Source organism: Prosopis cineraria, unplaced genomic scaffold (assembly GCF_029017545.1).
Source record: "Prosopis cineraria cultivar Desert tree isolate PC_DT_omini unplaced genomic scaffold, ASM2901754v1 PC2, whole genome shotgun sequence".
NCBI classification, from domain to species: Eukaryota; Viridiplantae; Streptophyta; class Magnoliopsida; order Fabales; family Fabaceae; genus Prosopis; species Prosopis cineraria.
Genome location: NW_026555333.1, coordinates 14,103,506 through 14,128,762, shown reverse-complemented (window position 1 = coordinate 14,128,762; position 25,257 = coordinate 14,103,506). Strand labels below are relative to the sequence as shown.

At 37.0% G+C, this 25,257-nt stretch overlaps 3 protein-coding genes and 2 pseudogenes across 6 annotated transcripts; 2 read left to right on the top strand and 3 right to left on the bottom strand.

Annotated features, from left to right (window-relative positions):
* The first annotated feature begins 1,402 nt into the window (after positions 1 to 1,402).
* Positions 1,403 to 3,650, top strand: LOC129303293 (uncharacterized). Of its 4 annotated transcripts, none has more exons than XM_054942510.1 (5): positions 1,403 to 1,905; positions 2,000 to 2,311; positions 2,421 to 2,760; positions 2,855 to 2,968; positions 3,071 to 3,650. In XM_054942510.1, exons 1-5 carry the CDS (start codon positions 1,576 to 1,578, stop codon positions 3,181 to 3,183), a joined length of 1,209 nt encoding a protein of 402 aa, XP_054798485.1. In that variant the 5' UTR covers positions 1,403 to 1,575; the 3' UTR covers positions 3,184 to 3,650. The 4 variants fall into 4 exon arrangements, with proteins under 4 accessions (XP_054798485.1, XP_054798488.1, XP_054798487.1 ...); XM_054942513.1 differs by having other exon boundaries at positions 1,994 to 2,311; positions 2,436 to 2,760; XM_054942512.1 differs by having other exon boundaries at positions 1,994 to 2,311; positions 2,427 to 2,760.
* A 9,865-nt stretch (positions 3,651 to 13,515) lies between these two features.
* On the bottom strand, positions 13,516 to 14,357 carry LOC129302456 (17.5 kDa class I heat shock protein-like). Its single transcript, XM_054941359.1, has one exon. The coding sequence runs from the start codon at positions 14,221 to 14,223 to the stop codon at positions 13,750 to 13,752; it is 474 nt and encodes a 157-aa protein (XP_054797334.1). The 5' UTR covers positions 14,224 to 14,357; the 3' UTR covers positions 13,516 to 13,749.
* Positions 14,358 to 15,174: 817 nt separating this feature from the next.
* On the top strand, positions 15,175 to 15,815 carry LOC129302455 (17.3 kDa class I heat shock protein-like; annotated as a pseudogene).
* A 20-nt stretch (positions 15,816 to 15,835) lies between these two features.
* Positions 15,836 to 17,728, bottom strand: LOC129302457 (17.3 kDa class I heat shock protein-like; annotated as a pseudogene).
* A 3,677-nt stretch (positions 17,729 to 21,405) lies between these two features.
* Positions 21,406 to 24,009, bottom strand: LOC129303156 (uncharacterized). The gene is made up of 3 exons (XM_054942265.1): positions 23,571 to 24,009; positions 23,113 to 23,481; positions 21,406 to 22,235 (listed from the first exon to the last, which is right to left on the bottom strand). The coding sequence occupies exons 1-3, from the start codon at positions 23,856 to 23,858 to the stop codon at positions 21,603 to 21,605; spliced, it is 1,290 nt and encodes a 429-aa protein (XP_054798240.1). The 5' UTR covers positions 23,859 to 24,009; the 3' UTR covers positions 21,406 to 21,602.
* Between the last annotated feature and the right edge of the window lie 1,248 nt (positions 24,010 to 25,257).

Below are 25,257 nucleotides of genomic sequence, written 5' to 3'. Positions count from 1 at the left end.
CAATTTATCAAAAACAATTTTATTTGAGACATAGTTAAATATGAACATATTTTTTAATATGAATTCAAAGATTAATTTATTAAATTGTGAGAGATTAACTCATTTTAGTAGACCTAATTTAAAATATTTCTACTATATCTTATATGAAATTTATAAAATATCGCTGGTTATAATTTATGAATAATAAGATTGTGTTTTATATAGATGTGGTATTTTATATGGAAAAAGGGGGGGGGGTTTGTAGTTGCATTATTGGCTTGCCCAACCACCAAATTAGGCGTACGATTGTCTAACTGGGTTTGCAGAAAATAGATGAAGGTATAATCAACATCACGAGGTGAAGTGGCGTCATATATAAATTGATGCCAACAATTGCTTTGAAGGGAAATGAAGAAAGAGAGCCTCATCCTGCATATTAATAGGACGGGATCACATTATGCATCACTCATCCTTTCTAATCATTTACAAGCCCTCATTCTTCTCATCATAATCCACACACAGACACACACTTTCACAATATCAATTTGCCACTTTTACAAGAAAATCAAAGCACAAAAGCTGAGAGACCCATCTGTCCCTCTAATTCTCGCCACGAGCAAATGTTGCCATGGATCATTATATATAAGTGTCCACAGTCAAGGACAAAGCTGCAGTTTTCAAAGCCAATAGTGAGATACACTACTAACTGAACCGAACAGCACAGTGGTCATCCACCCTTTTACCTGATTAATTAATAATTAGTTTGATCGCTTGCGAAACAATTTGCTGGAATCATCAAATGTGGATTAAATATAATAAATAACAGTGACTGTTATAGCGGCAGCGACCTGTTTTTTTTTTTTTTTTTTAATTTTCGGTGGTGCATGTAAGGGTCGGGAAATATCAGCGTGAAGATAACTAGAAGCGGCAGAGGTAATCACTAATCAGGTTTAAAAAATAGTGGGGAGAGGGAATAGTTCAAAGCAAGAGTCAGAAGAAGCTTCAAAAATTTTAAACTTGAAAAGTGGATGTGGCCAAACTGGGGGGGGGGGAATTACTGGAAGAGACAAAAGATGGGAATAAGGTTGGAAAGGAGGTAAGTGAGCAGTGGATGCTACTAATTCCGCCATTATCAGCACCTAAAACTGTTTCAAAATTCAAAAATGTGAGGGAGCAAGTAGGGCGTAGAAGCTGTGAATTACGCATCCCCATGTATGCCAATTATAATCATAATTTAATGGTTGAGCCTAATTAATTACAATTAATCAGGGGTACACTGGACAAATGGCAGGTGAGTTGCATACAATTCCAAGGACAAGTGTCTCCAACCACTGGGCCCCATCCCCCCCCCCTTCTTCTCTCTCGTATTTTGAACTGTCCAAGAGGGACCCTTAAACCTTAATAAAGGCAGCCTGTCTTCAACATTCTATACCCCAACTCTTCTCCTCATCCCATCTCTCCCTCTCCCTCTCCGCCTCGTCTTCTTTTTCTCCCTTTTCTTTAGTCGATTTTTCTGATCTTGGTCTGCGAAACCCGGCAAAACTCAGCTCGGTCCCCATTAAATCTGCAACTTCTTCATCGTCCCTTTAACCAAGCATGGCTAAAGCTGTGAACGATGCTGAGTTATGGCTTCCCTCGCAGTTCCTCGTCGGCAAGGAGAACGATAAGAATGGCGTCAACGCTGACTTGGATGCTTCCTTCGGCTTCCCTTCCGAGTTCCCCTATGAGTTTGACTCGTTCGGGATCTCTGCCTCGGCCATGAGCTCGCCGGTGGAGTCGGTGGCTGGTTCGACGGAGACTGACAGCAGTGGTAGCGACGTCGACGAGGACTTCTTTGCCGCCTTGACTCGCCGGCTGAGTCAATCGTCGCTCTACGACACTCCAAAGCTCACTGTCCCCACTTTCTGCGATAGGGACAAAACTGAGGTAAGAGTTGGGGGATTTCTCCGAAATTTCAAATTTCACCTCGAGCCACCCCTTTTAGAAACTTATTCGGGTCGGGTTGCTTGGCTAGGTTCAGAAGGCTCATGGTTTAGCCCGGTCGCCCCAGTCGACGTTAAGCGGAATCGGAAGCTGGTCCGGTAGCAGTGCCGTCTCCGGCGACAGAAGCCCGACCATAGGTTTTCCATCCCCTCCAACGACGCCGTTTCCTGCCAAGAACGACCTCGCTTGGGACGTCATCTATGCCGCCGCGGGACAAGTCGCGAGGCTGAAGATGAACAGCGAAATGTCCAAGTACGATTTCCAGAACAGCGCGTTTCTCGGCGCCCCTCGAGCTACAATTTCAAAGAATCACGCCTCATCGCTGTACTCAAACCAGAACTTCATTCAGGTGAGTTCATGAGCTAACACGGACGCTTCAAAGTAAGGGGTAATTTCAATTTCCACTTGCTCTGACTTAGCCGGTTATGGTTTTAAGGATCTGTGTTCTTTCTCTGAAGGTTCAGTCTCAACAGGCGAGGCAGCAACACTGCGCTTCCGTGTGGGGAAGGCAAGCTAAAGCGGACTGGCTTGCTCAGCAGCAGCAGAAAATTCAAAACAGAGCTGGGCGCAATGTTGGGTATGAGAGTGTGAAATGTGGGCGTCCATCGTTGTCTGTGTCCCAGTCTGCTTGGCCTCCTGTTCAAGTTCAAGCCCATAACCATCAACAGCTGCAGCTCAGTGGATCTGGATCGAGAGCCGCCGTGCACGGCGGATCTGCTGGCAGAAGGGGATGTGGTGGAACAGGGGTTTTCCTCCCTCGTCAGTATGGGAATCCCCCAGAGTCACGCAAGAAAACAAGTAACCACTTCCTCTGAACTCGTTTATTCTATTCATTGTTTATATAATTTGGCCTGTTTGCATCTAACGTGCAATGAGTTTTTTTCCCTGGCAGGTTATACACCTGTTCTGCTTCCGTCGAAGGCTGTTAATGCTCGGAACTTGAAGATCGATGACCTGAATGCCGCTAATCAAACGGGCTTCTCCGGTGCATTTGCCACCGAGTATGGTGAGTTCGGTTTTTCCCCGAAGAAAGCCATCTACAATTAAGTTGATTCATAGTTGAAAATTGTTTTCCTTATGGATTGTGCTGTGGTTTTTGACGTTGCAGATGCATTAATGGCTCGAAGAAATGCTTTACTGATGCAACAACAGAGATTAAGTGGTCGGCCTGAGGAGGCAGTAAACCACGACCTACGCTTGCCACAGGACTGGATGTACTGACGGAAGCAAGAAGATTCAATTTTCTCCAAGCTAGTTGAGGAGACAAGGGCAATAGGGGGTATTGCGTAGGGAATATGGTATTTTGGTTTTTAATTTTTTGGATAGGGATTTAAGAAGATATTCAAGAATGTCGTGGTAGCTTTAGGTGCAATAAAGCAATATCTATTTTTTTGGGATAAGATTGCAGGTTGTAGGATGTGGCTTTTGGTTGCTTAAACAGTGAAGAAGAAATAGGAGTTTTAGGTTTTTATTTTGGTTGTAATAAGCTAAAGCATGTGCCGTCTTCTTGTTCCCTGCACTTGAGGGGGTGATGGGTGGGAAGGAAGAAGAAAGGCGAGAGGGAAGAAGTGTGAAGCAGTTAGTAGTGTCAGGGATTGAGAGTTTTTACTCAGAAACTTGTAAAATCCCTGGCTGGTAAAAGTATGTAATAACTTATACTAAGTAATAATATTAAATATTAATTATTATTTCCTCATTTTGCTTTTGTTGCTTTAGAAGGGTCGCTGTTGATGATAAAGATTTTGAAATGAAAAAAGAGGGAGATTCAATTTAGAGGGAGAATCGGAGGAAAGAGACTATGTTTGGAATTGAAGGAAACTGAGTGGGGTATTATGGTCCACCCAGGGGAGCTTTGGGCCCATTCTTCCTTAAAAGAGGCAAATTTCTGAGTCTAGAATACTTTATATTCATCTATGTTCGTATCCTCACATAGAAGTGGGAAGCCTCTAGCGAAACGGAGACATCTTTGAATGTTGTAATTTTTACTTTTACGAGAGTGATGGACATGCACTTCAATATTGACTCCCCCAAGTCCCTAGGTTTTGGGTTGAGTTGAGGAGCCTGGGTGAGGAAGACTAACATATTTTAATTTACATTCTCAAGGTAAAACTATTTTGAAAGTAAAAAGGAATAAAAAAAAGTCGGAATCATATGTACTGATTAAATTACAAACGAAGTAATTTGATTTATTTTGTTGACCATTGCATTTACGTAATGAAAAAAACAATTGGCATGTAAACGAGAGAGATTGAAATCTCAATGAAGAATTTGAAATTTTTGTTCACTGCACGAGTTTGATTTGAATCATGAAAATAATTAATTTAGTGTTTAAGTTTAAATTTAATCTTGAGGCAAGTCGTTCATTTTTTTAAAATACTAATTGTGAATGTTACTCCAAAAAAAAAAAAAAACTCGAAGGGTGGTTAGTACTTTTTGAAATTATTTTTTTAAAAATTTACCCTTATATTAAATAATATAGGCACGAGAAATTTAATCTAACTAAAAATAAAAAAAAGGAAAAATGTGCCATTTCTTCATGAAGGTAAAGAGATAATTACTTTTATTAATATTACAATTTAGAAGTGAGGGAGTATTTTACGATATTACTTTGATTTCCTTAGATATGTTGGAAGAGCAATCTATTAACTCCATGAATGGAGTGGATGATACTATTTTTATTGAAATGGGTGAATAATGAATGGAGTCTACTTGTTCAACCCATTAGGCCATAACTTATATAGTAAAATTGATAGCAATGAAGAGTTAGGTCTATACCAACTCTATTTTAAATTCCTGAATCACAAGATGATGCGAACCTCGCTCGAAAGTTTAAAGCATAAAAAACATGGATACAGCAATGTTTGGTACCTTACATATAAAATATCGTGAAGGAAGTTATATAAATTGGATGTGAAATCGGGGTTGCATCATTGCATGTGTGATGTTGACCGAGTCAAATGTGAAGATGTGTTTTTTCTGTTTCTTCCTATCGTTCTCCAACTAAATTTTCAATGATTTTGATCATGTGATATGTCGCTGCCTCTTCACGTATCCACATGTTATACTCCTTCCTACTCCCCACGGTCTTGTCATTTATTTTTTGTTTTAATCAATGACAATTTGACCCTCGATTTCCCTATGAGCCTTGTCAGTTGTCATTCATCAAAATAGCTCACCGTATTGCTCTTGTTCTATTGTTTTTTTACATGTATCTTTTTATTTTTTTATTAAAAGTAATTTTATTCAAAATAAAATTAAACAAAAAAGTGAGCATATTTTTTAATGAATATTTAAATATTAAATCGTCATAGATTAATTCTTCTCACAAGATCTAACACCTATTCATTGTTTTTGTTCTATTATGCAATTATGCCAAGGAAAAAGTCAGGACAAGTTGGTACAAATAGTAAAAATTTTAGAGAATAATATTCACGTTCCAATCCTTTTGAACCCATCCAAGATTTTTATTTAGGGGGCATTTTTCTCTTACAAATTGTTTGGTAAAAATAGGCTACAGCCTGCAAGCTAAATAAAGTTATTTGTATAATTTAAACATATGCGATAATTTCTTACTTTTTTTTGTCAGAGATATAATAAATTTTTGATTTTATTTATGAGGTATTTTATCGACTTATTGTTACAAGCTTTCAAGAGAGAAAATGATGTTATTGAAATATATATATTTAATGGGTATAAAAATGGAAACATATTAAATTTTTAGATATAATTAATAATTTTAAAGTTTTCTTGGATTTTTTAAAACATGTTTTTTTAGATTTTTTTAAAAGATGTTAAAAGTGATATAAATAAAATCGAAGAAAGTATTAATCCATCTCAATTTATAAGATACTTTTTAATAAAATTAATTATATCAATAACATTCATTAAATATATTTTACAATTTTATTTTTAGAAAAAAATATAATTTTTTTAAAAATACCCTTCATTTAAAATAAATTTATTTTTCAAACATTAAATAAAAAGATAAAAATTATAATAAAGTGAAAAGAGTAAGAACAAGTATAATTAATGAAACTTATATTTTCAAAAATATTTTATAAACTGAGACAAAGTGTTTTGACTGCATGATACATTATTATGTTGATGAAGCCATTTATATATGTAAGTGTTGGGCAAATTAATTTGAATAGTTTGTACGATATCTGATTAAAAGAGGAAGGAAATGAATTTATGGAGGAGTGAATGTGGAAAATAGGAAATTAATGAAGTGTGAAGATAGAAAGGGAAGCAGTGGAGTCCAGCTATAAAGTGGCGAGGTAGAGAAGACAATTGGGAGCAGATGGGGCATGCATGTGGGGGTGTTGTACGGTCACACACACACAGACACGCATTACTCACACAACACAACACACAAACTTTAAATTTACCTCTTTCGTCTCTTTTTTTGACTCTCAATATTCTCTCATGCTTTCGTTAATCACTTGGGCGCTTCATTAGGGCACATGATTTGAACCATTCCCTATTCCAAAAGGGAGAAAATAAAACACACACACACACACACACACACACAGAATAATTGAACAAGCACAGGTGGCTTTTCAGCATCCTAAGAACATTCTCATTGGCTAACAGTTGTGGAACTGTCTTGTTACTGTCTCATTTTTACCTTATTTGTTGCTTTTCTTGTTTTGCCTTGTTCATTCATTTCTTTTGTTTGGTTAAAATCAAGACATTCGTTCTTGTTTCTCACCTTTGAATCTAAACAATCCCATGAAACTAGGATTTACTTATGAAAAGGTTGAGATTCAAAAACTATTATTCAGGGACCAAAATACATCATGCTTTTATAATATTTAGAAAAAAAATAAAGTAGTAAAATGCCAATGTTATGAAAACAGTACATGTTTGTGGGGGTCATCATTTTGAAGCAATTTTAATAATTGGGCCTTGGCATGCATGGGAATGGCCATATGTAATGGTTGAAGAGCCTCTTTTACGAAATTAACAATTATTTTTATTTTTATTAAAGAAAAAAAAAACTAGGTGTGGATGTGCCTTTGCTGGCAAGGTAACCAACGTAGGAACCAAAAATAATTGAAAGTAACGTTTAAGTAATATGGAAGGATCACGCATGGTGTTGTGATCATGTTGTGTGCATCGTGGGATTATCCATTCGTTTTTTTATTTGATTACACTCCACCATAATATTTCTCTCCATATTTTAATCTGATATAATTTTTTTTATAATTAAGAATACGATGTTACGTGACATAATCGCCCTCAATTTTCCGTTACGTGCCACTAATTTTTTTGCTCATTCAAAATCTTACATAAACTTCACAATAAAAAAAAAAATTAGAGCACCGAAACAGCACGAACAATTAAATTCGTGCAAGTAACGCCTTTCCTCCAGCAAATAACAGAATCAGTGTTACAGTGAATATATTATTATTAAAGAAGATTATACTAAAATTATAAAAAAATGATCAAACTCAATAAATGATCAAACTCAAAATTAAAAATAAAAAGGTTTTGATGTATTGAATTTGGAGGGTGATGTGAAGGTTAGGAACGCTGGTGGGTCTCAAACCTACTTTATTATTGTTACTGTGGCCCATATCTGCAGCCGTCAATCACGTTTCTTCTAGGTCCATCCGGATCCACGACCCGGTCCGTTCACTATGCCACGTTGCTTAAAATTTACAATAATTGTCGCAAGCGTAGAAAATACAACATATATAATCATTTTTGTCTTTTAAACAACTACTAGTAATCTAGTATAGTGCGTTGCATGCAACTGGCAAATATCAAATCAAGAACTTGTGTTTGGTTGGGCCGTTCGCGTGTGAATAATACACTCTCCATTTTAAATTATAAAATATTTTTAAATTAAACGAGTGTTTACGAAACGGGACGGGATCGGGACACTCCCGTCCTGAAAAAAAAAATCGGGACTGAATTTTGATCCCGTATCCCGTCCCGTTAAGAGTCGGGACGGGACCGAGACAAGATCGGGACGTCCCGTCGTCCCGATAAATGAAATAATGTTAAAAAAATCTAGATAATAACGTTTATTAAAATTTTAAATCATATAATTTATTAAGTTTAAAATTAAAACAACACAAACACATAAATAACAATAATTTAAAATCAATTATTGAATTATATTAATCACAACTACATATTATAATAACAAATTCAAGTGATCTTTATGTTATAAGATTAGCAACAACAGACAAGTCAAACACAACATCAAATCATTGTTCTTCTACTTTAGTGAAGATGTACTAAGCTAATTACTCTTCTAAAAATAAGCAAGAAATATGTTATAAATAAAAGTTATTAAAAGATAGATATAAGAATAAATTATATTAATACAATTAATATATTATAAAGAAAGATATCGCCATGTTTACTTCATGCCATTAAAATTATCAATATAAAAAAATTTAGTTTTAAATAAGAATTACAAGTATTAAAAGTATAATTGATATACTTAATATAAATATAAATTATATTAATATAATTAATATATTTAAAATAAAAAATAATATATATAATATTCGGGACAGGACTGGACGTCCCGATGGTAATCCCGTGTCCCGTCCCATCCCGAACCCCTTTCCTATCCCGTCCCGTAAAATCCCGTCCCGATTACTTTCGGGCCAGGACAAGACTTGTCCCGATATGATCGGGACGATACCGAGCCAATCGGTACGGGTCCAGACTGAACACCCCTACCTCATATATTATTAAATTTTATTAAATGCAATTAACAATATTATTTTTTAAAAAAATAAATTTTCAAAAATAAAGTTCATTTAATAGCATTAAATTTACATTTAATTATTAAATAGAGAGATGATAATATTAAAATAAATTTATTTAATGAAACCTTAATATTCTTAAAATATCTAATATTTTGAAACGTTATATTTTCTTTAAAAGTATTTTATAATTTGAGATCGAAGATGAAATAATATAAGACATTAATAATTAATCATAGTTCTCAAAAAAGTTTGGTGAAATCTTTATCTCTTAATTCTTTTTTTATTTTTTAATTATATCTTCATTAAATATCATATATGTGAGTATTTTATAATAATGCCAGTTGAAATTTTGATGTACTCCCTCCGTTAAAAAATGTAAGGTATTTTTAGTTTTTTTAAATGTAATTGTTGCCCTTTTTTTAAAAGTATCTCTATTAATGAATGACTTTATATTTATTGTAAGGTGTTTTATAGTGATAAATATAAAAAAGTAGGGTTAGTTAGAAAGTAAGTAACTACTTTATTAAATGGCGAGATTCTGTTAAAAATATTTTATATTTTTTAACAAAGGGAGTATCATTTTTGTAAAAAAAGAGTGACAAACAATGTAAGAATATAGTTGAAAAAAATTATAAATACAGTTTAACACCTTATGTTTTGAAACAAGTAAGGCTTTTAAATGATGTTCTATATTATGGTGTAGAAAAATTAGTTTTTTAGATTATTTAGAGGGTTATGATTGCATTTGAAAATGAAGCTTAACTGGAATGAGTAGTATATTGGAGGATTAAAGTGTAAACTTAAAGTGAATGAAAGTTAGTCTAATTAGTAATGGTACGAATACCATTCACACTCATAAAAGTAGTGATTTAAATTTTATATTGTCAATATGAAGATTATGCTAATCAGTTAGTGGTTAATTTGTAAATAATGTTTTAAATGCACTTAAAATATTGAGGTTTACCCTGATAGTATTGATAAGCTTTTGTGATTAAACTTTTATAAATTTGTCATTATAGTAACAAAAAATGCAAATTGCAGGAATTAAGGCGTTCATTTGGGCTTGAATTAGTTTTCCAATCTGTTATGATGTGAATCTGATCCATCAAATCCAATTCTACACCTTCCAGCCACCATTTCCCTCGCGCAATGAGTTGTCATTAAAGCCATGCCAACGAGCATGTTGTTGTCACGCACCATTCATGATTTTTATTATTGATCCAATAAAATAAATTCCCTTTTTCATGTTTTTTGTCAAACAATTTCCTATCTTTCTTGATTCCTTCTCTTTTTCTTCAGTTTTATTTGGTAATGATGTGGTTTTAAATGTTTTCATGCGTTTTTGTCCCCCCACCCCCCAAAAAAAAAAATGTTTTCATGCGTCTAAGTCTAAAAGTTGTTTTTTATTTTCCAAATTCGTCATGAACTTGTACGAATCTACGTCCCATTCCATTGCAAGGAAGTCCACAATTCCTGAGCGAGGAAAAGGATCCGGATTGAAATTTTAACAAAAGAATGACGAGAGAATTAGGCCAAAAAAAGATTCCAAATGCCACAGTGAATTATTAAGAGGAATTTTTCGGTTCGAAAAAATAAACCAATAGTTATCTCACGAGGTCCATTGATTCAATGGCTTGGTTGGTTTCCTGTGTGTACGTTGTAATCCCCTTGTACATATTTTCTGATGAATGAATTTCCTTTTTCAAAAGAAGAAGAAGAAACCAAACCTTTTGATATGACAAAAGCAATAATAAAAAAATAGAAATAAATCTATTTTTATCATTGCATCGGAACCTAAACATGATTTTTGCACAGTGGAAATTCAAAATGGCAGCACAAGTTTTAAAACTGTTTATTAGTATTATTTCAGTGGACTGGGCTTATAAATTAGTGTTGATTTTCGTTTGTTGGGCGTTTAGAAAAGAAAAATGTTGCAGAGTGAGGAATGATGGAGAGAGGCCCACCCAGAAGGCATGGTTTCTTTTGGTGAATCCAATGATTGTGTCACTATTTTCATGGCATGCCTCCGCTTTAGTGGGGTGGAATCCACTCTCATTCAATCATTTGCATGCTTTACACTCTTATTATCATTTTTTTTTTCTAGTTTTTTACACCCTAAGTCACCCCAGCCAAAAAATCCTACAAGTTTCTTTGTTTGGTTAAGATTCATTTTTGTCTGAACTATTTTTATAAGACCACCTAATATTTTAAAATTTTTTTGTTATAGCAATATCATCTTGAAAATAATTAAATCGTATTAATATTGCCTTTGATATTTAAAGTTTATGAGACTGGATGTTATGAAAATAATTTAAGGACATAAACAGACCTTAATTTTAAATCGCGTCTTGACAGTGCTTATTAGGTAATAAAAAGACACTCAGGTGTATTGAAATTTGGATAAAGGTTGAATTCTTCAATTTTGCAGAAAGGGAAGTTCGGAGAAAAATAAAGAGAATAAAATGTGATAAATATATAAAAACGAAATATTAATGTTAAATTAAATTTAGATATTTAGGGCATGTTACTGTTGTGCTCCAAAGATCCAAATGCATGAACGACGCGTGGAGAATTTAATTCACAAAGGTTCCCACATAGTCTTGGTTGGATCATTTTTTTAATGAAAGGTAAGAAGCTGATGAAGCCCATGTGGATCAGGAATAGGCCTTGCATCATCCCCACACAGATTAACGAAGGAACGAACTCTGCTTTCACTCAATTTTTGTTTGAGAGAATAACAATCAAGTCTCAAAGCGATCATTTTATCTCAATAAAGTCTCAAGTCTCGAGTTCCAAAATACATAGTAAATCTTATATAAAATATCCTTTAGCTGGCATTATGGTACATTAAAAAAGGACTCAAATACCCTTAACCATTATAATAGAATATTTCCAATATAGAAATTTGCAACTTCTCATTCCGGATTTACAACTTTGTTTATCTTAATTTGCAACTTGATTTCTTAATTTTATTCATAAATGCAATATTCTGACATTAAATTTTGAATTTGTTTGCAACTTATTTTCTCATGTTTGCAACTTCATATAAACAGATTTGCATCTTTATATCCAGATTTGATTTCTGAACATATATCTCAACTCCAACCATGAAAACAGAAGGCATACCACCTCCTCCCCCTCCACGATTTCCATCGCACAACCCAAATGATCAGGACTTGCATTGGTTGCAACTTGTATGTCAATGGCATGGATCGCTTCTCCCCCTCATTTCAACTTTGTCGACACCGCCTTCAGCTGCCCCGCCACCCATCCCCTTCAGCATTGGCGCTGCCGCATCGGAGTTTACTTCTGATGACTGCGAGTAGCTTTTGAGGGCTCATACGGTGCACACCATTGTGCAGGCCTCGAGGTTTCAGACCTCAGAAATGGACGTCACTGTTGTAGGTGCCGGCCACGGCATCTAAGATGGCAATGCCTCGAAATTGTAGCGTTGGAATCGGAAGGATCGATGAAGACAAGACATGTGAATTTTGAAAGCAATTTCATGACCAAGCCATCAATTCATGCTAGAAGTAGAAGCTATGCAGTTCGTAGAAGTGCAGGAGTACTCCCTTAGCAATTGATCATCAAAAGTGCAAGTCCAGATCATTCGGGTTCAGTGATGGAAATGGTGGAGGGGCAGGAGGTGGTACGCCCTTTGGTTTTCAAGGCTGGAGTTGAGATATATGCTTATCAGCAAATGAGTTGCAAATATGAGAAAATAAGTTACAAACAATTTCAAAATTTAATGTCAAAATATTGTGTTTAAAAATAAAATTAAGCAAACACGTTGCAAATCAAGGTAAATGGTGTGGTAATTTTTTTTTTTAAAAAAAGTTACAAATTTCTGTATGTGAAACATTCTATTATAATTGGTAAGGTTATTTGAGTCTTTTTAAATGTATCATAATGCCAACTAAGGACCTATGAGACTTACTTTGTATTTTAGAATTTGTTGGAATTTCATTGTGATGAAATGATCTCCCTGAGACTTAGTTGTCATTCTCTGATTTCGAAGTTCTTTCTATGGGCTTCGTTTTAAAACATTGGGTTGTAGCTCCTAGCATTCCCAAACTTGACTACTCCAACCCAACCTCATATACTCTTTTATCAAAAAAAAAAAAATCTCATATACTCTTGCCCCACCTTTCTACAACATTTTTTTTTTTAAATTTTACATTTTCAGGCCACTTGGGTCTCAAGCTAGCTTAGACATGCCTCCGGACTTCTACATTTCTTCTATAAGATAAAGTCAATACAACTGCGTGGCCCAATCAATAATTCAAGTCACAATGTTTGTTTGTTCGAAGAATTCCTAAGACCTGGAAGTGTTTTCGTTTTTCTTAAAAATCCTTCATAAATCTTTTCTTCCCCCGAAACTAATATCATTTTTAAAATATTATAATAATGATTCAAAAAATGAAGACTCCCGATAGTTTTCTATGCACAGAAAAGAGAATATATGTTTGGGATAATTACTTGAAATCCCACGCAAGGACTTTTGTCAAATTATCAATGAACCTTGTATGAAATCTGTATGTACTTGTCTGGCTCAAAGTCCGGCAAATTTTAATGTTGGATAAAATTGATTTGAAAAATATGATTTTGGAGTTTAACTACTCGTAATTTATGTTCCAAAATTTATAATCTGAAGAACGCTTTTCACCCACTGCAAAATTAGTGTTTGTTTTTAATCTTTCACTTAGCGTGAGTTCGAAAGACTTATTAATATTAAGCCTTCAAACACGAAACACATGCGCAGTTATAGTAATTTCAATAAAACTGCTCCTCCATTACTTTCGTATCACGGATAAGCTAAATGTGGAGACGAAAGACTCATCAGATATATGATTTTCTATTAAAGACTTAACGTTTCTTCAGAGACTGATAACAGATTTACAGGTGCACACAAGACAAGCAGAGAGAGACAGCAATCCCGGAACAGCCGAGTCTCAACAAGAGCCTCGACCCTGTTCTTATTTGACACAGCCACAAAGACCCATCACCGACCCAGTTGATGTACTGTGTCGGAAACAAACTAGTACAGTAGTGGGGCTCAGCCGGTGATCTGAACGGCCTTCACGTCCGGCTTCTTCACTTCCTCCTTCGGAACCGTGACGGTGAGCACCCCGTTCTCCATGGAGGCCTTCACCTGCTCCACCTTGGCGTTCTCCGGCAGCCTGAACCGCCTCATGAAGCGCCCACTGCTCCTCTCCATCCGGTGCCACGTGTCGTTCTTGTCCTCCTTCTCCTTAGTCCTCTCCCCGCTGATCTGCAGCACCCTCCCCTCCTCGATCTCGACCTTCACCTCCTCCTTCTTCAGGCCCGGCAGGTCTGCCTTGAAGACGTGAGCCTCCGGCGTCTCCTTCCAGTCAATGCGGGTGTTGGCGAACGCCACCGTCTCGCCGGCCAGGTCGGATCGAGGGGCTGAGACGGCGAAGTCCTGGAAAGGATCCCACACGTCGAGCGAGAAGGGGTCGAATATGTTGGTCCTGCGACCGGTGCCGAAAAAGCTAGGAATCAGCGACATCGTGTGGAAACTAATTGAAGAGTGAGATGAATTGCCCGGTTTAGTGTTGCTTGAGCTGCCTTGAGGATCAATGGATGAGGAAAACAAAGGAGGAGGGGGGTTATTTATAGGAAGAGAAAGGAGAAAAAGAGATGGTCGAGATGGTTCAGGAAAAGGACAGAGGAGAGTCAATCAATGGCGACGAAGACTGCAGGAGAGGGGTCTGGAAAGTTGTGGAACGTGGTCGGTGAAACAGATTATGAAAGTTGCAGATGCTTCCCGAATGTTTTCTACCACTTTTTTTTTTTCTGGTTAAATAGCGCCGCGACACAACATATTTTGTCTCTACTAAGTTTTTCTTTCCACAATGATTGGTTAACAATAAGGTAATTATTCAATACACATATATAATTCAAGCGGCCAGTCGGCCACGGCCCCTTCCGCAAAAAAAAAAAAAAAAACAATATGTGAAATTTTCAAATACATGCAGACATCCACAGATGTGTATGTATATATTACCACGTAAGCATTATTATTACGAATCATACTGCTGTAAAACAGTAAAAGTAAACGGAGCTCGAAATGAGGAGGAAGGTGAACAAGGACCCAGTTCAGGAAGCCAGACCCAATGCCATGAGTGGACGAAGTCTCAAACAAAAAGCCATCCTCAGGACAATTGGGCTGTAGTCGGCAAACCATGATCCGTTACCATTCAATGCCACGAGATTCCCCCAAAAAAAAAATGCCACGAGAGAAAAGACACATCATGTATTTTACTGTGAGGACTGAACGCCACCTCGTGCACAAGTGTCAATGTGCTGAAGAAGTGTAAATCCAGTAATCCACCCAAAGCTTTCCCAGAAAATCCTGGAGGATCCAGACCTTCCTCCTATATATAATAAGTCCTCCCTCAATCCATCTCATACGATAAAAGCCTTGAGCACGAATTCCAAACTCATCAAGCATGCCAATATGTCACTCATCCCAAGCTTTTTTGGAAATCGGCGAAGCAACATCTTTGATCCTCTCTCTGCAGACCTGTGGGACCCCCTTGAGGGCTTCCCGTTCCACAGCACCGTGGCCAACCTGCCTTCCTCCGCCAGTGAAACCAGTGCCATAGCCAGCAATCGCGTGGACTGGAAGGAGACCTCGGAGTGTCACGTCTTCAAAGCTGACCTGCCGGGTCTGAGGAAGGAGGATGTGGAGGTGGAGGTGGAGGATGGCAGGGTGCTGCGGATCAGTGGGGAGAGAAGGAGAGAGTAGGAGCACAAGGATGATAGGTGGCACCGCATCGAGAGAAGCACTGGCAAGTTCATGAGGAGGTTCAGGTTGCCGAAGAACTCCAAGATGAAAGAGGTCAAGGCCTCCATGGAAAATGGGGTGCTCATTGTCACTGTGCCTAAGCAGCAAGAGCAGAAACCTGAGGTCAAACCCAATCAAATCTCTGGCTAGTGATTCTGCGTGCTCCTCGCTTTTATGGCTTCCCCTGCTTCCGTCACCAAGCAATAATGATGAGAACTGCGTTTGTCCGTTTTGTTTCGTGTTATGCCATGTAATTAAGCAATGTTTGGCGCGTCTAAGCGGGCGGAAGTGGTTTTCGTTCTTATGTGTATGTTTTTTTTTAACAGTTACAAACAGCAAGCTTAAGGCTTGAAAAAGAAGAAAATTACGTTCTATGTATATGTTATAAATGCACTATAGCCCGACAAAAAGAAATTAACAATCATTTCCAAGCAAAAACAAAAAAAATATATATATATATGCCGCTTTGTTCTTTTGTCTCTGCCTTGAAGCCAAAATGAGAGAAAAGTAATATATTTTATTTGAATCTCCAGTTCAGTACCGTAAAAACGTCTTCCTCTAAGCTGAGTCCTGCATGAAATAATTGACAACGTAGTTTTCAACATGTGGAATACGCATGATTTCTCCTATCCCACTACCCTAAGTGGTCTTCAGTATTGCAGCTTCAGTCTAGGGGAAACCATTTTGCATCAGAATAACAGTATGCATTGACACAGCCCACAACAACAATGTTCCTTCCCCCCCTGCATGAAGCAAAAATGAAAAAGTAGGTAACATTTTTATTTGAATCTTCAGCTCAGTTTTGTAATATTATACTTTTATGACTAGCTCTAGCTGATTCCTTCATGGAATACTTAATAGAGCCCTCAATACACGGAATACATAAGATTCTAATATTCTTCTATCCCAGGTGGCCTTGGCCAATTTAACATTCTGAAGTACTGGGACTCAGTCTAATTGAATTGAAGACGCCTTGCATAAGAAAACGTATTGACACAACTTATAAGTAACACAAGTTAAGGTAAAATTCCTTAAATCCAGAGACAGGAAACCTCAAGTTCTGAAAGTAGTAGTTCACGCTCCGAAGGAGCATCAAGGGGCGTATAATATATTTGATAATATGTCGCAACAAGACAGTAATGGTAAAATCTTAGATTCAAGGTGCGAAAATGTGGCAAGGACAACACATCAGAATCACGCATTTGCCTACTGAAAAGTAGAGATCTTTTTCTAGTTCTCTAGTCGTCCAAACTTGCTAGTAACTGCAATCGGATATCGATCGGTAATGCATTTAAGCGATATTCGAAGAAGCAAAAGCATGGTAATCATGAAAACAGAGTTAGATAGTCTAAATTGCATAGAAGAGCTAGCAATTCATTAAGAGCATTCGCGTCGCGATACTAGACACTAGAGTCTTACACCGGGCAAAAGAGACATAGCGACCCATCGCACAGACAATTATTTCCCATATAAAATCCTAACCAACACCATTGCTAGTTCGTACATAGAACAAAAGGACACAGGACCTGAGATTTTAACCAGAAATTTCAATGGACCGAACGTCCTTCTTCACTCCTTCCTTGGGCATAGTCACAGTGAGCACGCCATTCTCCACCCCAGCCTTGATCTGATCAACCTTAGCATCCTCTGGAAGCTTGAATCTCCTGGAGAAGCTGCCGCTGCTGCGCTCAATTCGATGCCAGGTGTTGATTTTCTCCTCCTGTTCCCTGTTCCTGTGTTCGCTTATCTGAAGAATCTTCCCTTATTCAATCTCCACCTTCAGTTCATCCTTCTCCAGACCGGGCACGTTGGCTTTGAACACGTGCACCGTAGGAGTCTCCTTCCAATCCACGACAGCGTGAGCAAAAGACAACATCAAGCCAGAGAGGGGCTGAGAGGGCCATCATTCAAGAGGGTCCCAAACATGCGGTGAGAATGGATCGAAGGTGTTTGATCGACGGCCAAACAAGCTTGGAATCAACGACATGGTTGTGGATAGCAGACGCAAAAGCAAAATTCAGAGAAAGTGAGAAGAGGGAAACGATTGGGGATTTAGGGTGGGGAGTGGATCAAAGCAGAGTACAGAGAGATAGGACTGTTCATGATGGTTCGAGAATGTTCTATTTTGGATGGTTGGGATTGCACGAAGTCAGGTCCGTGTACATGATCAGAAACATACGCAGAGCGATACTAGAAGCTTCCATTTGTTAGAATTTGCATGTTACTCTGCACTTGCTGGCCAAGCTGAAAGGAGGATGTCCTGCCACTCGGATTTTGTGCCTTGCAGTTTTTATTTTTCTTTTTTTAATAAATTTTAGGCGACTTAATACATTTTGTTTTATAAATAATACATTTTGTTATATTTTTTATATGAGATACAAATATAAATTATAAAAAATAAGTAATTAATCAAAATAATTAGGCAAAATATACTTATGAATCTTTACAATTTTACTCAATTTTAAATTAGGTCATTACAATTTATTTATTTTAGTCAAACCCCTATAATTTCATCTGTTATATACATTGATCCTTAAAAGTTAAAATTAATAATAAATCATTAACTTTTACAAAATAAAAATACTCATGAAGTTTGCAGAAAATTTAATTCAATACTTTTAGTCAAAAAAAATTGATTTAATCTATTTTTTATATTTTTAGTATTTTTTTATGAAATTTCTACACATATAAAAAATATTTAAAAGTGTACTTAATTATATAAATTTTAAATTATAAATATTATGTAATTAATTTTAAAGTCGTATAATCATTTAATAAAAATATAAAAATTCTTAATTTTGTTTTTTAAAAGGATTTTAATTTTTAAAGATTAAAAAATTTAATTAATTAAATTATAAGGTTCAATTAAAATAAAGTAAATTATAAAGACTTAATTTAAAATTGAGTAAAAGTTATAGATATATTTTCTCAAATAATTAAAACTTGATTCGAATTATCTAAGATTATAATGAAAATAGAGTAAAATGAAACTGCGCAGAAGAGAAGGCGACCTATTATTTCTATTGCCGTTCCCAATAAAATGTTTCATGGCAATAAACCAGTAACCAGATTTGGACGTATCACTTGGTATCCAATCTCATCCGCCCATTTAATTGCCGTTGCTTCGGTCCAGTGTTGATAGGGGTGAGTAGACAACCTGTAGCTCGTCAAACCTGCCTATACCGGGTCAAAAATAGGTAAACTAAAATTCACCCACTGTAAAAATACGGGTGGGCTGAATTTATGAGCTAGCTCGGTTTTATTGTAAGTGGGCGGAACGCACTACGGGCTAGTCCCACCCTATTTACAAATTAACATTAAAAAAACAAAAATTAGTTTGAATGCTGCATTTATCAAGGGGGCACAAGCAAACAAAAAGAGAAAATCTCTCGAAGTGCCCCACTCGCTCTTGCTCTTCACAATCACTCCTCGCTTGGTGGCTCAGCCTCAGCACTCGTGATCTCGTCTCTCAGTCCCACTAGCTCTTGTCTCCCTGCTTCATCGTCATCGTGCCACCCTTGCCGTCTTGTGCTTGTCTTCGCTTTGCAACTCCATGACCATGAAGCTCTCCACGACTCCACCTTTTGTGATCATGATCGTGACCGTCGGTGAAGTGGACCTCTCCTCTACTGCAGTTCAACAGCCCTTGGGCAGAGGCTACCTGATGAAATCGCACAGAATAAATGGATGAGAATAAAGATGAAATTTAGAATGTTATGGAGCGGACAATAAGAGGAATGTAATGGCGATTTCAAATCTTGAATTTGTATAGATGGAGGGGGGAGAGAGAGGAAGAATGTAGAGAGAAGGAGTAGAGTATGCTGTCGTTGAACTGTGGCTTCTTCTTTGCTTTTTCAGAAAATATTCTATTGAGATCTGGATTCTACCTTCTCCTTAATTTTCTTTTCATCATCATCTTTCTTTCTCTTCCTTGGCAATCTCTCTCTCTCTCTCTCTCTCTCTCTCTCTCTCTCTCTCTCTCTCTCTCTCTCTCTATATATATATATATATATATATATGACAATTTAGTGTTAGTTTTTTTTTTGTCGGTTTCTTTTTTTGATTTTTAAATTTTTTTCTTTTTTTTTTAATTTTATCTGGGCATGCTACACTCTCAAATTTAATATTATTTTTATTTGGACATACACAAAATAAGTTGGTTCAGCCCACCCATATCTAGGCTAGTCCAACCTGTTGTCAAACTGGTTGGAACAAGTCACATACAAGTATGGGATGGCTCAGCCTATTTTGTGCAAAATGTGATGGGCAGCAAGCAACACCTCAATCCAACCTATTCCATCCATCGCACAACCTTAAACCTTGTTTGGTAAGTGGAATTGCAAGGGTGAGAGTAGGATTGAGAGTGTGTTAATCTACTTTTACAATATTTGGTATAAAAGATTGTTTGTTACTTGAGATTGTTGAAACAAACATAGATGGGATTGGGCAAACCCACAGGGGAGGTAGTATTGAAAATTTAATCTTAGGATTAAAATTTTTTAAATCAAAATGCCCTCTTTTTTGTCAAACCACCACCATTGAAATGTAGCTTCTCTCATATGTCTCCAATCAACTTCTCCTCCCTCTCTAGTCATTATCTCTCTCACCTCTTTGCCCTTGCCCCTAACCCCATCTCTCACCATTCTCTTACTCAATCTAGTTTACCAGGGCTGTCCCTAGCATTGACGCTATCCTCCACTACTAACAAATTCGTCTTCGTCCCTTCTCCTTCCGTCCTCAGTTGTGGTGTCATTGTCTCTAGCTCAAATCGGGTCATTGAAATAGCCCTGGACCACACCAGTTATGCCAATTCACTCACAACCTCGTCTTGGAACCTTCCTTATTTAGAAACTCTTGATGTATCTGACAACTAGTTTTTCAGTTGGATTTTGCAGTCCTTCTCCAATCTGACTCATCTTCACTAGCTTGCCTTGTTCGAGAATTTGTTGGATGGTGAGATTCCCTCTTCCATTGATTTCCTATCGAATTGCACGTCAATAACAAAGAGATGGGTTTTGAAAATTTTTTTTATTAATTATAAGAGGTATTATAGTCTTTTTATAATTTATGTTTAGTTATAAAATAAGATGGAGGAAAGTATTCATTATAATTATTACTCTATACCAAATATAATTTTAAAACCATAATTTTAATCCCAGTTCTAATCTCAATTCCTTCAAATTCAAGCCTGCATAACAAACAGGGCTTAAGTGTAAGATTACTAATTATAATATTAAAATAAATATAATATTTATTTTATGGTTATGATTAATAAGCATTATGATATTTTTATAAAACCTAATTATTTTAACACCATAATTAACAATTCCACAACATTAAACCAAAATAATAATTAATTGAATGGATGAAATTGGTCATGGAGAGGGAACATGGGGAGGATTCAAATTCACAATAACTAATAAAAAGATAAAAATAAAAATAATAAAGTCATTGCAACTTCTTGCATACATGATTTTATTCAATGGCTCCGTGGTTAAAACGTTCCCTACATGAATCTATTTCATGTCTTCCTATACATTCATGAACCGCCTGATCTCCACCTTTATCTTATTCAATGTCCAAGATAAAATGAAAATTCAACTCAATCTATCAGTTAAATTAATAAACTATTAAATCAATGTAGTTTAATAAAATGTTTTATTTATAATCAATTTAATTATAATTCAATTATAATTTTAATCATTAATCCTGAAATTAGTACTTTAACCAATTTGATAACTTATCCTTTTTTCATTACCTTTCCACCATCTGTCTCCATGAACTCTCGAAAACCACTGCATCCATCTCTCGGTAGAGAGAGGTATTTTCTCTCACCATCAAGAGCCGTTATAAAATTAATATGGTAAATCGAAATCATAAATACTGCAAGACTAGCCATCATTCTTATTGAAAATCTCCTTTTCAATTATCAGATAAAATCTCTCTCTCTCTCTCTCTCTCTCTCTCTCTCTCTCTCTCTCAGTTTTTTAAATTTATTTACTTGTTTTTTCCCAACATTTATAGCTCATCTTATACTTTGAACATGTGTACCGTGTGAGATGCTGTTCTATTTACAAAATGTCAAAAGGACAGCAGATTTACAGGCCTTCGTCGCTATCACTGGGACTTGAATCATCCACGTTAATCGCTGCCACTTTAGAAGTGCTAATCCTAAAAGAAGCAGAACGAATCTTAAACGGCAACCTGGGATTGCTTTGGACCACTCCACACTCAGGTTCCCCTTTCTCTTCCTCTTTCTTCAAATCGCTAGGAGGCAGGAAGCAATCAATGGACAAGCCCTTGATGTTAAAATCCACTTCTTCAATCTCCCAAGCCTCTTCCATTCTCGTCCTCGAATTACTCTCAGGTCCTTCCCCAAACCTAAACAGGGACACCGAACTCTTCCCTGCGTGTGCTATCTTTATGGCATCTACGTTCCTATAATCTTGTATCACCGATTCCATGGTGGTTTCCCAGAATACGCCGTCGTTCCCGGAGGATTTGATTCTAAGTAAGTGCGAGTCTTTTAGTTGTACCAGCAAGCCAGTTCTTTGACTGAAGTAGCCCCACATAGTGTGCCGTATTATCTCTACATTGCTGCTACTTCTTGCTCGAAGTGCTGAGGATTCGGCTTCCAGCTTTAATATGAAACAGTCCTCGTTGTTCACTGTCTTCTCACCTATGCATACAGAGTTCATGAACAGAGTGGCTGTCGATCTTGGATCAAGGCCCTGTGCAAAAGAAGAAGAAGAAGAAGAAGAAGGAAAAATTCATTTTTACAATTCATAAGAAGCCAGGAGCTGGTCGTAGTAATTTATGAGTTTGACTCAAGTCCCCATCATATGTATTAGGACATAGGCCCAGTACGAACATTTCTTTTTAGAAGTCTAAAGGAGGAAGAGTCCAGGTTGTCACGACGTCTCAAAGGGAATATATTGTCAACGCCTTAATAAAAAGAACGATAATTGTTTGGCTTTAGAGGAAGACGTTTAAATCCGCAATCCCCTCTTATTTGTAGACTTTTTCCCCCCGCTTTAAATCTAATTGGAGAACTTCGTTAGAGGGCTTCAACCAACAAGTGCAAATTTCTAAGGATCTACAAGGAAGGTGGGTCAACCTTTTCCCATACAATTTTTTCTTATAGCTCGTGTTGTCTTCTTTCGTTTTTTAATTAGCTTAAGGCGTATAAGGGAATAGGCCGACAGCATTACCAAGTCCCAACCATTTATTTTGTCCAGACTCCAGATTACGAAAACAGGGAAGCCACATCAATCAGAGTGATGAAACAGCATATGTGAAAACTCTGAATTCAGAATTCAGGCTTGATGAATATTGACGAAGATAATAGGTAGTCTTAATGAGAATTATAACGTTTTTTCGGGCCTTTTGTCCCTACCGCTGAATATCGATCAGAGGAACCTCACTAACACAAAAGGAAATTTATCTTTAAAAAGTGGATTCAAACAGATTCCAACGGGGATAAACTGAAGTTAGCAGAAACAATGAACAAAATGACTTATGACCTTACCAATCTTGGTGTTTGACATGAAAAATGATCCAACATGCCTAAACCAAATGCATCAGTAATTTTTGTGCTTTATCTGTTACCTGTAGGAAGCGCCTGAGAGGTCTTGGTGGGCCACGAGAAGCATGAGAGTGATGCCAAGGGGTTTGCCTCCATGCTACATTTCCGTCGCTCCCGGCGCTGATCTTGTAACCAGAAACCATCAGTTCCAAGCACCATAGCTCCGGCCGCTTCTGCCACACGACGAACCCTCCCATCTCTGTCGATGTCTCTGCCTTCTTCACCTTCACCAACTTCTTTCCACCATTCACGTGCCCTTCCCCTGCGCCAAACTCCGATGTCCCCATTCTCACTTGCCCCATCGCGTACATGCTTTCTATCGAATTCAACGCACGCTCTCCTCCCACCGCCGCCACATACTGTTTCACTATGTATTTCGCCATGGACGCCTCCTGCACACGCAGATAACTCAAATTTAGCCAAACATCACAATTTCGGATTTCTTTTTTTCAGTACGATGAATTTCTAACTCATTACTTACAATATGCAGGTCTTTAATGCCACGACTAATGGGCTGGCTCTCGGAGTTGATAGGGAAAGGGATTAACGGGGCCCCGACGACGCCCAACAAAAGTTGGATCTCCGTGTTGCGGCTTCCATAGACCCCCGCCGATGATCTAGAATCAGTACTGGGCTTCATCCAGGACATCATGTTCTGCCAAGCTCTGGCGGTTCCGCTCTTGGTGGTAAAAACTTCTTCTGGGATTGGGACCTCGAGCACCGTCTCGAGCGCATCCTCGCGATCGAGATTAGGGCAAAGCTTCTTCATGAGAGAAGCCGGAGAGAGATTAGGCTACTGCGAGAGAGGAGCAGAGTTTGAAGAAGAGAGAAAGAGGGAAGTGGGAGATGAAGAGGTTAGTACCAAACGGATATGGGTCCCCTTGGCAACGTGGTCCGCTTTGTGTGTCGTGAAGGCACGCCTCTCTCTTCCCCACTTTTCCCACCTTCTTAAAGGAAATCTTTTACACTTTAAAACTAGATTTCGTTATCTAGATGGGTTGAATTGGGGAATTCGTTTCAGGTTAAAAAAAAAAAACATGAGTGCTATAAGTATATAATAATAATAATAATAATAATAAATTTATTATAAAATTTATATTTTGCACATAATTAAATTCATATTACATTCAAACATATTGAATCGAATAAAAAGTTAGTCTAATTGTGGAAATGAATTGCCAAAATTTTCGGACCTAAGTAGCTGTAATTCTATGATTCGGAACCTATTTAATTTTCTCTATAAAAATCGGCTTGATAATTTAAAATTAAATAAAATTCATGGAAATCAATTGGGAAGATGTTTTAAACAGAATGATATTGTAGAAGATAAAATCTTTGGAATAAAATCTATTAATTGTTTCTAAAAATATTTATATTTGGGTATTTGCTAAGATAATTAAGTAAATAATGTAAGTGAGCATATCAATAAATAAATAAAAAAGATATCAATGTGACTTTAATTCCATTATATATCTGTTTATTTCACACTTCGTGTGTGGCACGAGCAGCGTACTAGTTATTATTAGTTATCTTAAATTTTGATTTTTTTTTTTCTTTTGGGGGGACCAACCTAAACTTTGAATTCAACGGCCTTCTATTGTTGTGAAGGAATGAGATGAATTCTGCGATAGATAGAGGTAAAAGCGAAACAAAATTTTGGGGAGGGAGACGAAGCGCGTGATTAATTAATGATCAATTAATTGAATCATTTAACCTTCATATCACTAGTAAAAACCAAGATATATTAGATATGGTGAGAAGCAGGGAAAGACCGACATTCGAAGGCGAGAATGGGAGCCCATGGTGGATTATTTGGATTAGCTAACGACACGATCACATGAACAATGAATCTACGTATGTGTAGGGCAGCTGCGCGCGTTCCCCCTTTCTTGTCCTATTTTAGTAATTCTTAATTTTGATTAGCCGAACGGACCCATAATTGCAGCGGCACGTATCCAAATCCGATTCGGCTGTGCATCCAACGCTTTTTGGCGACAAAATGACAGTGTCCTCTCCAATAATGTCCTGCACGTTCTCATGCCAAAAACCTTGCGTGGGAGTGGCCACCTGGTAATTTAATTATCTTCTTTGTTTTCAATTCATCACTTCCCTGACTTTTCATTTAATCCCTTATTTATTTTTATTTTTATATACTGTATGCTGTCTTC